Source organism: Fusarium venenatum (genome assembly GCF_020744135.1).
Source record: "Fusarium venenatum strain MPI-CAGE-CH-0201 chromosome Unknown EDB82scaffold_1, whole genome shotgun sequence".
Lineage (NCBI taxonomy): Eukaryota > Fungi > Ascomycota > Sordariomycetes > Hypocreales > Nectriaceae > Fusarium > Fusarium venenatum.
This window is the reverse complement of record NW_027072129.1, coordinates 527,285-539,986: the sequence shown is the minus strand read 5'-3', so window position 1 is coordinate 539,986 and position 12,702 is coordinate 527,285. Positions and strand designations below refer to the sequence as shown.

Genomic DNA, 12,702 nt, shown 5'->3' with positions numbered 1-12,702 from the left:
TGTCAATTAACTGAACCTAACTTAATAGAGCTTATTCTTACTAATTAATTAACTTGATATTATTATAATATTAAGTTAATTGCATTAGAAAGGTTAATTAGGTATTGTAGTAATATTCCTAGAGTCTCATGCTAGATAGCTTAATATAAGATAAGTTAGATATTAGTATTTATTAGGAAATACTTCTTATTATATCTAATTATTCTTTTAATCTGAGTACCGCAAAGAACTCCTTACTATAGTATTAGCTTAATATATTAACCCGTTAGATAAAAATTACTCTATAAGTGATTCGCTTATCTAACGACTCTTGCATTAGCACCAGTCTGACCTCCCGTTCACGACTTGCCTCTTTGGCGTCTTATTTCTTCGGCTTTGGTATGTCCTAAAGTTCAGATTTTAAGACTACAAATCTTATAGCAGCTTCCCTTTTCACACCGGACCCCTCAACACCAACTCCATTAATACCCAAGCCGTCCATACCAGTCAAAGCTCGCGCCACTTAACGAGACAAGGATTAATTATTCTGACACTTCCGTGGCTACATGTGGTCTTAATGAAGTAGAAATATAAAATCATAGGTGTAGGAGTACACCTTCGATATCGAGAAGGACTCAGAGCAGTGATGGGTCTACAAATTTGCATTAAAAGGAACAGACCGATGCCCAGCAATGTAGTTGCCATTGGCACCCAGAACGCTGAACGCTGAACGGCATCTCTGGGACTACCACAAAATTCAAGACCCCTCTGGAAAATGGTCTGCGCCAGCGTCTCGAAAGAAACCGTCGACAGGATACCAGACGATAACGAAAGCCTTCAACCTCGATCTTAACGCGCCCCGAGAGCAAGCAATTGCAAACCGATTTATTAAGAGCTTTGAATTGAATGTCTTCCAGCGTCTAGTGGCCGAATGGATCGTCGAGAGCAACCTGTCCTTCCGAGAACCCGAAAACAAGAGGTTGCGGGCTATTTTCGAGTACCTCAGCCCTTTCGTCGTGAGCAAGGATGCCCATGTCGGTCTTGATACGGTTCGCAAGCGTGCCGTTGCCGAGTTTAAAAAACATAAAGGGAACGTAATCGAGGTATTAAGAAATGCACCTGGGTTAATATATATCTCGTTTGACTGCTGGAGATTGCAGAATAAGCATGCTTTATATAGTATTATCTGCTTCTTTCGAAATAAGGACAGCAAGGCCTGTAAGCTTATGCTGGGAATGCCTAAGCTAATAATTCGGCACTTCGGGGCTAATATTAGATATAAGATTATCGAAATACTTAAGTTATATAAAATCTCAGAGGAGAAAATTAGGTACTTTACGCTTAATAACGCATAATATAATGACACTGTAATAGATACTATTAGGGAGAGATTTAAGTTCTATAGCAAGGAACGGTGGGGCCGTTGCTTTAGCCTCGTAATCAATCTTGTGGTTAAAGCTATTCTCTTTAGAAAGGATGCCAACGCATTTGAGTCCCAGTTAGGGCATAGAGACCTCTTAGCCACGGCTGAGCATGAGCTTTAACAAAAGAGAGGTCCCGTCGGCAAGCTCTATAATCTTGTGGTTGTAAGGATATGACAAACTCGGCAACGGAATCAGCGACATCTGTAACAGGAAGGAAGTCAAAGTAGCCAGCAATATTCAGACTCGAAATACGCGGAACAGCATGGATAAGATTCGAGTATTGTAGCAAAGCGTTGAGTGCATCTTCGATAGGAGCCTCGTCTCCCACAATAGCCCAATGTCGGTGGATTGCGACAGGGAGCTCCCTTGAACCATTGGCAATGGCTGCAATGGAGAGGTTTTCGAGGAAGATTTCACCTGCCCACTTGGCTGCTGTGAACCCCTCAGAGCCGTCCGTAGGAGGCTCATGGTCTCTGACCCTGACTAGTGGAAGGGCAGCATCTGCCGTGGGGTTTAGAAGTGTGACACGGTTTTATGAGATAAAGTGGATGGGAATCCGGCGGCAAAGAGCAAAGACTCCTATCTGTCGCATTGACTCCACATTGGGTGTGCGAAGGGTTGAGTAATTGTTCAGGCAATGGCCCTGGGATCTTGCGAGAATGATAGTGTCGACAGTTTCTCGAACGTGCTGGTAGGTGTCACTTTTGAGTCCCAGCATTGGTTCACTCAGACTGCCATGATATAGCGTGACGCGATCATCCTTGGGATGACTGACATCAGAGTCTGGGTCAACAGCGATGTAGTAGATACGTGAAACTGACGAAAAGCTCAGCAGAGATTGGAGGATCTGCTTCCCCAGAAATGATGTTGAGCCTGTCATAAGGATCTCAAGACCAACATCTGTCCTGATGGGAGTTGCATAACTCGAGTAGCTTAAGTCAACGGAATGAGGCAAAGCTGTCTCAGCCTCCCAATCAATAACCTCACGCAAATAGTCAGAGCTCTCTTGTTGTGTCACTAGACCAGCCCTTCCATACAACGCGCTGGAGCGGTACATATCGCTGAGACATAGTGCAATACCCATTGACATTTGGATTGCACTTCGAAGTCTGACGAGGAGCAGTGAGTTGCCCCCAACGTGGAAGGAGTCCGTGTCAGGCTCAAGGTTCGTGCCATTAACAATCTCTGCTTGGGATATCACGTCATGCCAAATGAGTCTCAACTCTCCTTCGACAAGCGTTGATTTTCTTCCTGGTGTTGCTTTCGATGCGTCAAAGGATGCTTGTGAAGTTGGCAATGGCATGGCTGCTATTGCCCGGCGATCAACCTTTCCGCTATTGTTCAACGGCAACGTCTCCAGCGGGATTACCATAGCTGGCCTCATGTACTGAGGAAGCGGCAAGTTGTTTGCCAACCCTTGTAAATTCGACGCATCCATAGACGTACTGGAGTCAGTACAATATGCAGGGTGGCGATCAACGCAATCCACTCAACCTCAGCCTTCAATTGAGTGAGTTGACTGCTTAATAAGCATTTCCTCTGTTGAGTTGATCACCCAGGTCCTATATTGAGTTGGTTAGTGTTGCGGTGATGGTTGACCAGTGCCCCATGCCGTGTCGTCCTACTTTCACCGCTAGGTTAAAACCTAACGGCCATTGCAAGCCTTCTCCCACCCTGCCTTCTCCTTCCGCATCTGCATTGGCAAACCCCTAAGCCATTCGCTTACTGACTTCTCCTTCACCGAATCTACGCCCATTGTATTATCCACTTTGTCCAACAGCATATGATTAACTTCCTCCACCATGCCTGCCGGCAGCCATGACAGCAGCACCTGGCAAATAGCAATGGTACTTGCCTCTGGCTGGTTCCGAAGAGGCGTCACTATGCGGCCTGCCTCCGAGGATAGTCTCTTGCACTCAGTGCTTATCGGCTAAACTATTATAAAGTCTACTGCAATTTGCAATAGCCTAGGGTGCTTAAACTGCTATATATATTAATACTTTAGTAAATCCTAAATTATATTATATTTAGATAATATATCCTTCTATTACCTAGTATACTTATCTTTTAAGTTATTAAGGTGTATATTTTTATAAGGAGATATTTAAGCTTTATCTTTATATTACTTAAAAGGAGAATAGTATTATATCTGCTAATACTTTAGGGCTAGCTTATTATTATTCTCTATAGAAATTTTTAATACCTTATATTCTTTATTATAAATAGACTATATTATATCTTTTACCTTAAAAACCTATGCTAAATATCTAGACTATATTATCTTAAAAATAACTCTAATAATAAGCAGGATATAATATTAGCGATATATAATATATTAGAATTTTATCTAGTTTATTATAGTATTTATTAAGCTTCTTTTAGCTAAAGTTAATATTAACCGTAAAGTAATTAAATCTAGGATATTGATTAAATATAGTATTAGCTTTCTCTAATTTAGCTAATAGAAGTTTATATCCTATAATTATATCCTATATATTGCTATAGGACTTAAATATCCCTGCTTGCGCTTCTATTGAATCCTATTACCTTTAAGCTGCTTAACTGTGTCCTTAAAGCTCTGAAGGATATCCCTAAATGCCTCTAGAATGGCCTAGTCCTTGTCGCCGAGTTTATTCTTATCTTAATATATGGCAGGCATGATTGCGCTTACCTTGAGCTGCTCTAACCGCTTTGACGTATTGTCCTTTTCTTATTCCTGCTTACGCTTTAACACTAGTGTCTCGAGGTAAGGTTAAAGCTTCAAGGCGCAGCGGGTTATATACAGCTATGATAACTAACGGGTTTCGTTGTCAATAACCACGTTAAGGGGCTTCTGAATTCTTACCCGAGGATCCTCGGATGCATTAAACTCTAGCCGTTAAATACTTCGGAGAAGTGTAGTAAGTAGATCAGATCGGTGGGTTACAAGGGCAGGTGTGACTTTCAAGCATTACTCGAGTGGTGTCAAAGTTCCGCCCACAGATTTCGCTACATATGTGCAAAATAAGTATGGTGGCGAGTTCCGAAAGTTGGACTTTGATGATTGGATTGATGATTCAAGAAGAGAAGGCATTGAGGAATTGATAGTGTTGTATTTGCAGGCTATTGTGGAGAAGGGACAAAGGATAATATTTCCATATATGGGGAGCACTGTATAGTTGTTATATACATACTTGAGACGAGATAACTTATAATAAGATTGCTCCATGCCTTCTTTGCTACTACCACGACAAAGTTAGGACCCTTAAGATAATCCTCCTAGACTTTATAATTATTCTTTATAAGTTTTATATCTTCAGCGGAGGCAACCTTTATCTTAACTAGTCTAAGCTCTTTTCCAATATTATCAGACAGGGAATAAATTAATCCTATAGAAGTAGCCTTAAAAGAAAATAGCGGCTTAGTAATAAAATTAACCTAGTACTTTAAGCCGCCTAGAATTTCTATAATAATAGTAAAGGTAACTCTATATTTACTATAGCTTATATACTAATCCTAGATTCTCTTAGCCTTTATACTAATAAACTTACCTCTAGCTTTTAAGTTCTTAATAATATTCTTATGTAAACTCCTTAGCTCTGAAATAGAAGTAATATAACTAAAGACCTAATTTACTATAATAATATTATATCTATCTTTCTTTAAGTTAAATTACTCTATGATTAGTTTAGTTATATTAGCTTTAAATTAATAAATATAATCCCTTGGTTTAAAATATAGTTTAAAATTCTAATATCTTAATATAAGTTTAATAATAGAATTTTGAAATAATATATTATATAATTAAATCAACTTCTATAGAGTTAACTTTTACCTCTAGATTAGCCTATATTTTAACTTTCAATATCCCTAATAGAATCCCTAAACTAACCTTTAGTAAACCTTATTAACCTTTAATTAACCCTCTTAACCTTTCGTTAACCCTATTAACCCTATATATAGCTTCTATTACTTATAAGGCCTCTAATATAAATATCCTTATTAATTTAATTACCTTAGCGGTATCCTTTGCAATCTTATTTTCTATGAACTTAATAGGATTATTAAAGACCTTATTAGCCTAGGCTATCTGCGACCTACGGCATTAATACTAAGTCTTATGCCTACTGTCTAACCTAACTTCCTCGAGGAAGGTAACTTCGTCGTAATAGATATTATTAGGCCCTCCTGCAAGCCTCTTCTCAAGGTCCCTTAGGCACTTAAGCTCCTGCTCAAGCCCTGTCACCATCTAGCCTGGCTCGCGGGTTCGAAAACGCGTTACGAAGAGCAAGAGGAGGTCGCAGCCAAAGGCGATCAACCTGACGAGGCTGTAATTATCGTTATCGTCGTCGTGCCCGATCTCTCTGAGGCACCTAGCCTTATGCCTTGGCTACTTCAGGTCTTTGCTATTGTCACTGAATAAGATGGTATCTATGGTGTCCTTTTGGCTGAAGAAATAGCCATTGTAATAGTTATAGATGCCACTGTAGAGGCTTCTTCTTCTGGAAACAGGCGGCATTATATTATATAAGGCCTGCGGATTGGTTAGCTGTGTGATGCGGCTAGTAGCGGATAGACTAAGGATTCACTGACTGCCAGGTTTAGAAGTGCTCAGTGGTAAGTTGCAAGAGGAAGACGCTACTGTGCATACAGAAGCTTCTTTTATTGCCCTCTTATTATAGAGTTTAGTTATTGCTATATTATCTTGTAAAGAAAGTTAACTATTAAGAGAAACTTAGGTTTAATATATTAGGTTCTTAATCTATATAGATCCTTTAGTTTTAAATTTATAAGAAAACTTTAAGAAAACTCAGGCTTGGCATAGAGCGTAGAGTAAAAAATAATAATACTTACTTAATTGCCTTTACTTTAATAGTCTCTTTATATTAATATTAGAGATTATTTCTTGTTATTTTAATAACTATTTAATTATTTTTATAGTTACTATTATAGTATAGATTAGTTAATACTTTAACTTATAAGAATACCTTCTATATAGTAGGCTAAGCCAGCTATAGTTAATATATTTATAATATAAATATTTAATCTCTTATAATATAAGAAGTAAAATATGAACTTAAATAGATTTATATTCTGATATTTTAAATTATATAATAATATAGCCAATAAGAAAAAATAAATAAATATTAAAACATAATTAATAAGTCTCTTTTCTATTTAATTTAGTTTTTTTTTAAAATAATATATTAAGCCTTATAAATGTTAACAATAATATACTTTTAAAAAGGAATAGAATTTAACTATAAAACTTTTAATTAGCTAAAGATAATCCTATATAACGTACGCGATAAGCGAGCGGGATAGATAAGCGAGCAGGATAAAAATCTCAACCTTCTTAAGATAAATTATAATAAAAATACAACAGACTATCTGATCAATTAAAATCAATTACTATACTTATCTCCAGATGCCTCCGGAACTACCTGACAGGTCCTTGCATTATGCCCGGGCTTGCCGCATATACCACATCGCCGAATACCCGGCCTAACTGACCTTCCTCGACCACCACTTCTCGATAATTCGGCCAATATCTGCGTACTTATATCTATCTGATCAATTGAATTATGACCTTCCTATATAGTTAAGCTCCCTTTATTCTATAGGCGTGTCCTTTTTGCCCTGCGCCGTCGGCTAAGTATACTATTTGCCTCACGTAGCTCTCGGCACTTAGCCTCTAGCAAGGCAGTCTTCTGCATATTCCTTGTGACTGCCTTTGTAAGAGACTGAAGAGCTTCAAGGATTGACTCTGGGGAGCTACTATGATGTCTTCTGATTCGATCGCTAAGGTATTTAGACTGTGATCCGGCCTCGAGGACTGTATTTGGGGTCTTTGAAGTCTAAGCTTGAGCTTGTTGGGCCACCTCTTCAATAGGCGTTAGAGTCCGTAGCTGCACATTAAGCTTTGAGATAATAACTTCGGGGTCAAAAGGAGCAAGGCCAGCTCCTCTAAAGCCCCCCTTGATATTTGACTCGGTCATAGTTAATTAAAAGGCGGCGTAAAAGGCCTGGAAGAACTCGGTCTTGGAAACGTAGGTTATAGACCTTCTGATCAGATGCTCTATTTCTCGACCATATGCCTTTTTCAGCGGCCCGAAGTACCCGACGTCAAGTGGCTGAAGCAGGTGCGACGAATAAGGAGGCATGCAGAGGGTGATAATATTATTAACCTCACAATATAGCTGGAATTCGACGGATTGATGACTTTCGTGACCATCGAGGATTAGAAGACAATAGGGACTAACTGATCGGTTACTTATGCATCGATTAAAGTGCTTCAGCCAGTCGAGACCCGTCTCGTTATCTGTCCAGCCATTTGCGGTCATAGCGATAGCCCAAGTGCCCGGGAGGTTACTGTCTTGGTACCAGTTGGCAAGGTGATATTGGCCTGCAACCACTATATATAGATTGATCGCTTGGCCTTCTGCATTAATCGCTTGAATCACAGTAACCTATTCACGGTTTCCAGGCTGGACTGACTTTAGGTTTCCACGCCTTTCCGAGCTGGTGATGACTATACCGCTTAATATAACGCCCATCATAAAGCCGGTCTCGTCAAAGTTCCAGATATTATCTAATCTGATACTATACTTTGCGATTATATTCTCTACTAGCCTGAACCAGTTGCGAATAGTGGTTAGATTTTCGCATTAAGCTCTCCGATAGTCATATTTACGAAAAGAATGCGTCTTAAGCTATAGTTACCGTTTAATAAAATTAATAGCCTAGCGCTTGCCAACTGGTAATGCATCACATTCAGTAAGCAGTCGATTCGCCATTTCTTTAATGTCGCAATGCCGAGAGGGAAATCCTCGCGAATCTAGATTCAGAATATACTTGACTATAATCTATTCCTCCTGATCAGATAGTTTCCGACCATTAGGAATACAATCGACGCGAGCCTGATGACCCTGAGATCGGTAGTAGAGGGTCTGGAAGGGGATATTATAGAGAAATGCAGCTCATCGCAGACTTAGTTTTAGGTCTCCCTGATAGGCCTGAAGTGCAAGAATAATATGAGCCTCAATAGTAGATTGTGATATGTTATTTGGTTGAGAATTAATTGATCTGATAGTATTAATGTAAGGTGAGGGATTTTTGTCCCGCTCGCTTGTCTGTCCCGCTCGCTTATTGCGTACGTTATCTTAACTATAAGATTTTAATTAGCTATGAAGCTTAAGGATAATAATAAGGTTAATAACATCTAATAAAAATATATTAATAATAAGCTAAAAAGACTTATAAGAATATAAATAAGCTAAGCTTAAAGGCTATAGTATATATATATTAGTAATAAGCTTTATATTATCTTTAATATTTAGTCTAATTCGGTAAAAAGTTAGGGTTAACCTAAATAAAAGAATTCAAGCACTATACACTGTCTAATGTATGTCCTAATATTTTCTACTATTAAACTTGGCTTTCCATATGTCTTAGATTATACCCCACAGAGCCAGGCTAACAACAAACAGCCATCTACCGTAAAGTCTCTGTGGACACCATCCGCTCGAGTCTAGATCGCAGCAACCTGGTGGCAACGGTGAAATTTTAGACCCCGAGGAAGCCCCCGTGGCGTTGATAGTCAGGCTGTAACTTGCGGCTGAAAACGTCACGTTGGTTGATGACTGCCAGGTCTCTGAGCCGAACTCAACTATGCCTAAGTATGTCGAGTTTGCAATCAAGCCATTGCGCCAGACATATTCGAGAAGTGGTGAAACATCTTCATCGAATTCCGTTATATCGTCTACGTCTTCATCCGGGACCCAGGTGAAGACATGGTTGGCTCGCTGGTTTTTGCCATAGTAGAGAGTACTAGACAAAACAATACCTTGTTATTAGCGAATGACGAAAACCCATACCGACAGACAAGGGGGGAACGAGAAATCACCTACAACTCTCTATCGCCGAGTTTCTGCGTCCCTAGCGTCTTAGTTTTGAGTGGCCAGGGGTCACCGACACTACCAATCCATATCATGAGCTCAATACCCGCCGAGACGGAGTCGGTCGAGTTCGTCGAGTCGGCGTCCAGAAACATATCAAAGGCGGCATTGGCTTTGATTCCAAGGTTATCCAGTGAAGATTTGTTTTCGTCCCACTCGCGACTACTGAAATTTGGTGTCTCTGTCTCCAAGAATCCCTCTGTCATGGTCCAACTCCCCGTCAGGCGCATTGAGGTAATTTCTGCCAAAGGTATTGGCAGCTTTGATGATTGGAATTTGACATGTGGGTACGAGTGCACATTGTCCTTATCGCCCTCCCACAACCAGGGAGCGTTGAACCACACATTCGTGTCATCTTGATTAACCTATTGCTCGACAAACCGGGAAATTGTCAGAAGTTTTGCATCGTTAATATTGAAGAAGTCCATGGTAGGGAGCAAAAGGGAATAACACGAGAAAGAATATGGAAAGACGGAAAGAAAGAACATACCGTCATGCATTGAAACCCCTTCGAGGTTGGGTTCCATGCATTGACAGCATCTGTATGTCTCGTTAGTACTGCAAATCCATAGAAGCGCAGTGGGAGTAATCACATGCGAGATGGCGTGATTTGTCTTCGAGTGTCATTTTCCCGCAGAGAGTAGTGGCGCCCTCCGGTGACCGAGCTAAAACGCCAATTTGGAACAGCGTGGTGGTAAATATGAGGGCAATCACTTGCCGCTTCCACCGCGGCAAGTAGGGTACAAGGCTAACCATTATGTGTTATTACTTGGGACATGTAGAACGAGACCGAGGAAGTTGTAAGGATCTGCGTTGGTTTTGTTAGAGTTTTACGTCTTATATAACGTTCACAGGCCGCTAGTCTCTGCTAGTGCCACTATTCGTGCCAAGCCAGTCCAGACGTGCTCATTTTCGCCCGGGATAGTATTGTGCGAGCCTCCCCTATTTAGAACTCGTCACTTTAATCATTCATTCATTAATTTGATTCCTATGGTGTTTTTTCTCATCAGGTCAACTCAGAGTGGCAGTAAGGCCAGATTGTAGCGGTAGAAAAAAGAGGGTGCATTATTCTATGGTATGGAGTCTTGGATGAGCGTATCTGTGAAATTGATTTCATGTCGTCGCTCAGCCAGGGGCATGAGGATCTTATGTATTAATGCGTTGCCGGATCGAACACTCCTTGTACGTCGTGGGGACGTGGATTGCTTATCACACCGACTGGATGTGGCTGTCTCAAAAAGGAGGGAAATATGTGGATCCAGAGATTCTGGCCCAGCTTGACGGTTCTGGCCCTGACAGAGTCCCACCCAATTAGCTAAAAAGGGACAAAGCTGTATCAGCCCCAAGCCACAGTGGCTATAGTAGCGGCTTCATCTTATCCACAACCATATTAATTATTGACAAATTCAGGGGCAAGACACGGAATAGTGCCAATATTCAGTCTAAGTAGGACAACGATTCATTTCGCCCACTAACAAGTGCGAGTATGAAGTATTTGCTGCAGCTGTATAAGAAAGTACAGAAGAGTCATTCAATGTAATATTAACAAGGGGGTAGTGGGGGCCGATGACAACATTTTCTTTTGGGATTGGACGACCCTGAATTTTCACGAGTCATACTGCATGCATAGGCAGTTTGACTATCGATAGCTATTCCATTCTAGGAAGTGTAGGGATCTAGGGTCTAAGTCATGAAGGACTCCTGATGAAAAATTAAAAGAAAAACGAAAACAAAACAAAGCGGTGCTGACCGAGGCATACCAAGACATTCTCTTATCTTGTGTCCTCCGCTGTGGCGGACAGCCTATAGGGCCCCTTATGGAAAATTCTGCGACAAAAAGTACAACGTGCTTTGCAAGTGAAGAGGACAAGGTGTGGACTACGACTCAAGTAATAATCTGTTGAGTAGATGAGTCCCCCCACTCTCTACTCGTCTTTCCTAACTAGAGTCCGCCCCAGAATAACGAGGCAATGTACAGGACCCTGAAAACCTCCAAGCTCGCTGTTACTGTGGTAAGAGCCTTGTTATCTAGCAACACTGAGGAACGGCAAGAGATCTCTGGAGAACTTCCTGCATCTAAATGGATCGTCGGTGCCGGTTGCAATACCAATGAGCTGGGATAGTATTGCTGCGTGACCAAGGTCAATGCACGCTAGACCCCCTGGCCGACCTGATCAACCCGAGTAATTAACTTATCCGGACTGGTCTCTAAAGCTTGGTTCACTGACGATCTCACCGTCAAGAAGTGATATCCTTGCTCATCTACTCCAATGTTGCGAAGCTTTCGACCGATCAGTCTGGTCCCGCTCCCGTTTTCGCTCCCGATATAGCATGACAGCCGAACATTGCGATAGTCTGCTAACCGACCAGAACCAAGAAGCCCGCCAAGCAAGATGCAACTACGCGGTTCGAGACCTACTGATAGCGCTAGCTAGACGTTTTGCCAGTTGAATAGTGGCTTGCGGTCAAATAACATTTTCCAATAGTTTCCAAGCCTAGCGTCAGCGCTACAACGGGCTCGAACACATGTGAAAAAAAAACTTCCGACCCGTAGTGTGCAATGCGATTCACTATCTTTGAAAACAGACTGAAGTACTAGTTCGGGATGCTACCTTCATTGTATATGTATCTAGCTTAGTTGACTGTCGTTGAGATTAGAAAGATTGGATCGGGGTCAATGGCCTATAATGCCATCGATCAATGTCATCGTCGGATGTACTCACCGCATACCCCTGGTTACCATCCCTGTAAGATTGGTCGGTTTATGGCATTGACCTTACTAGAACGAGCTTTTGCTGGAAACCGAGCTGCCGTTATTTCAACACTAAATTGTTCTAGATGCAGAAATCTAGGTGCAGGTCAGCCACTCCGGAACTTGTTACGCATAAGTATTTTATCCTACCAGGGGTAAGTCCTAATCGAGCCATTAGTTCACTTTAATGGCAGCTGGAAGGCTGCACTAGGGCTATCAGAGTTCAATAAGAACTCGACCCAAATTGGCTATCTATTGACTATTGGCTTGGCTTATTTGCCCCAATACTAAATATAACGTCGATTCAGTGCATTCACGGACCCAAGCAGACGGTTAACCCTTTTGTGATGGAGATCCAGCTTGCAATCTATGCGACAGCTAGACCGGGTAATCTGGCAATAGCTCCGTCTGGTTGCTAATCTAGACTTTTCAGCCGCGTCCGCAGAATGAAATTAATCAAAGTTGACAAAGCCGAAGTAACAGTTTAGGTATGCCTAAAACTAGTTTGTCAAATGAGCAGTGTCGTGCTGGGCTCGAATGTCTACGTCTTTATATACAGCACTTTCTATCTTCTCCTGGGAGAATTTGAAATTGTCCTGTACCTCTAGCT

At 41.1% G+C, this 12,702-nt stretch overlaps 2 protein-coding genes across 2 annotated transcripts; both read right to left on the bottom strand.

The window, feature by feature from the left end:
* Nucleotides 1-1,446: 1,446 nt before the first annotated feature.
* EDB82DRAFT_469742 (uncharacterized protein) lies at nucleotides 1,447-3,207 on the bottom strand (the record flags this gene model as incomplete). Its single annotated transcript, XM_065607933.1, has 3 exons — nucleotides 1,447-1,904; nucleotides 2,106-2,790; nucleotides 3,130-3,207. 3 exons carry the CDS (start codon nucleotides 3,205-3,207, stop codon nucleotides 1,447-1,449), a joined length of 1,221 nt encoding a protein of 406 aa, XP_065465236.1.
* A 5,626-nt stretch (nucleotides 3,208-8,833) lies between these two features.
* On the bottom strand, nucleotides 8,834-10,096 carry EDB82DRAFT_518971 (concanavalin A-like lectin/glucanase domain-containing protein; the record flags this gene model as incomplete). The annotated part of the gene is made up of 4 exons (XM_025732407.2): nucleotides 8,834-9,212; nucleotides 9,293-9,705; nucleotides 9,831-9,880; nucleotides 9,934-10,096. The coding sequence occupies 4 exons, from the start codon at nucleotides 10,094-10,096 to the stop codon at nucleotides 8,834-8,836; spliced, it is 1,005 nt and encodes a 334-aa protein (XP_025591335.2).
* Between the last annotated feature and the right edge of the window lie 2,606 nt (nucleotides 10,097-12,702).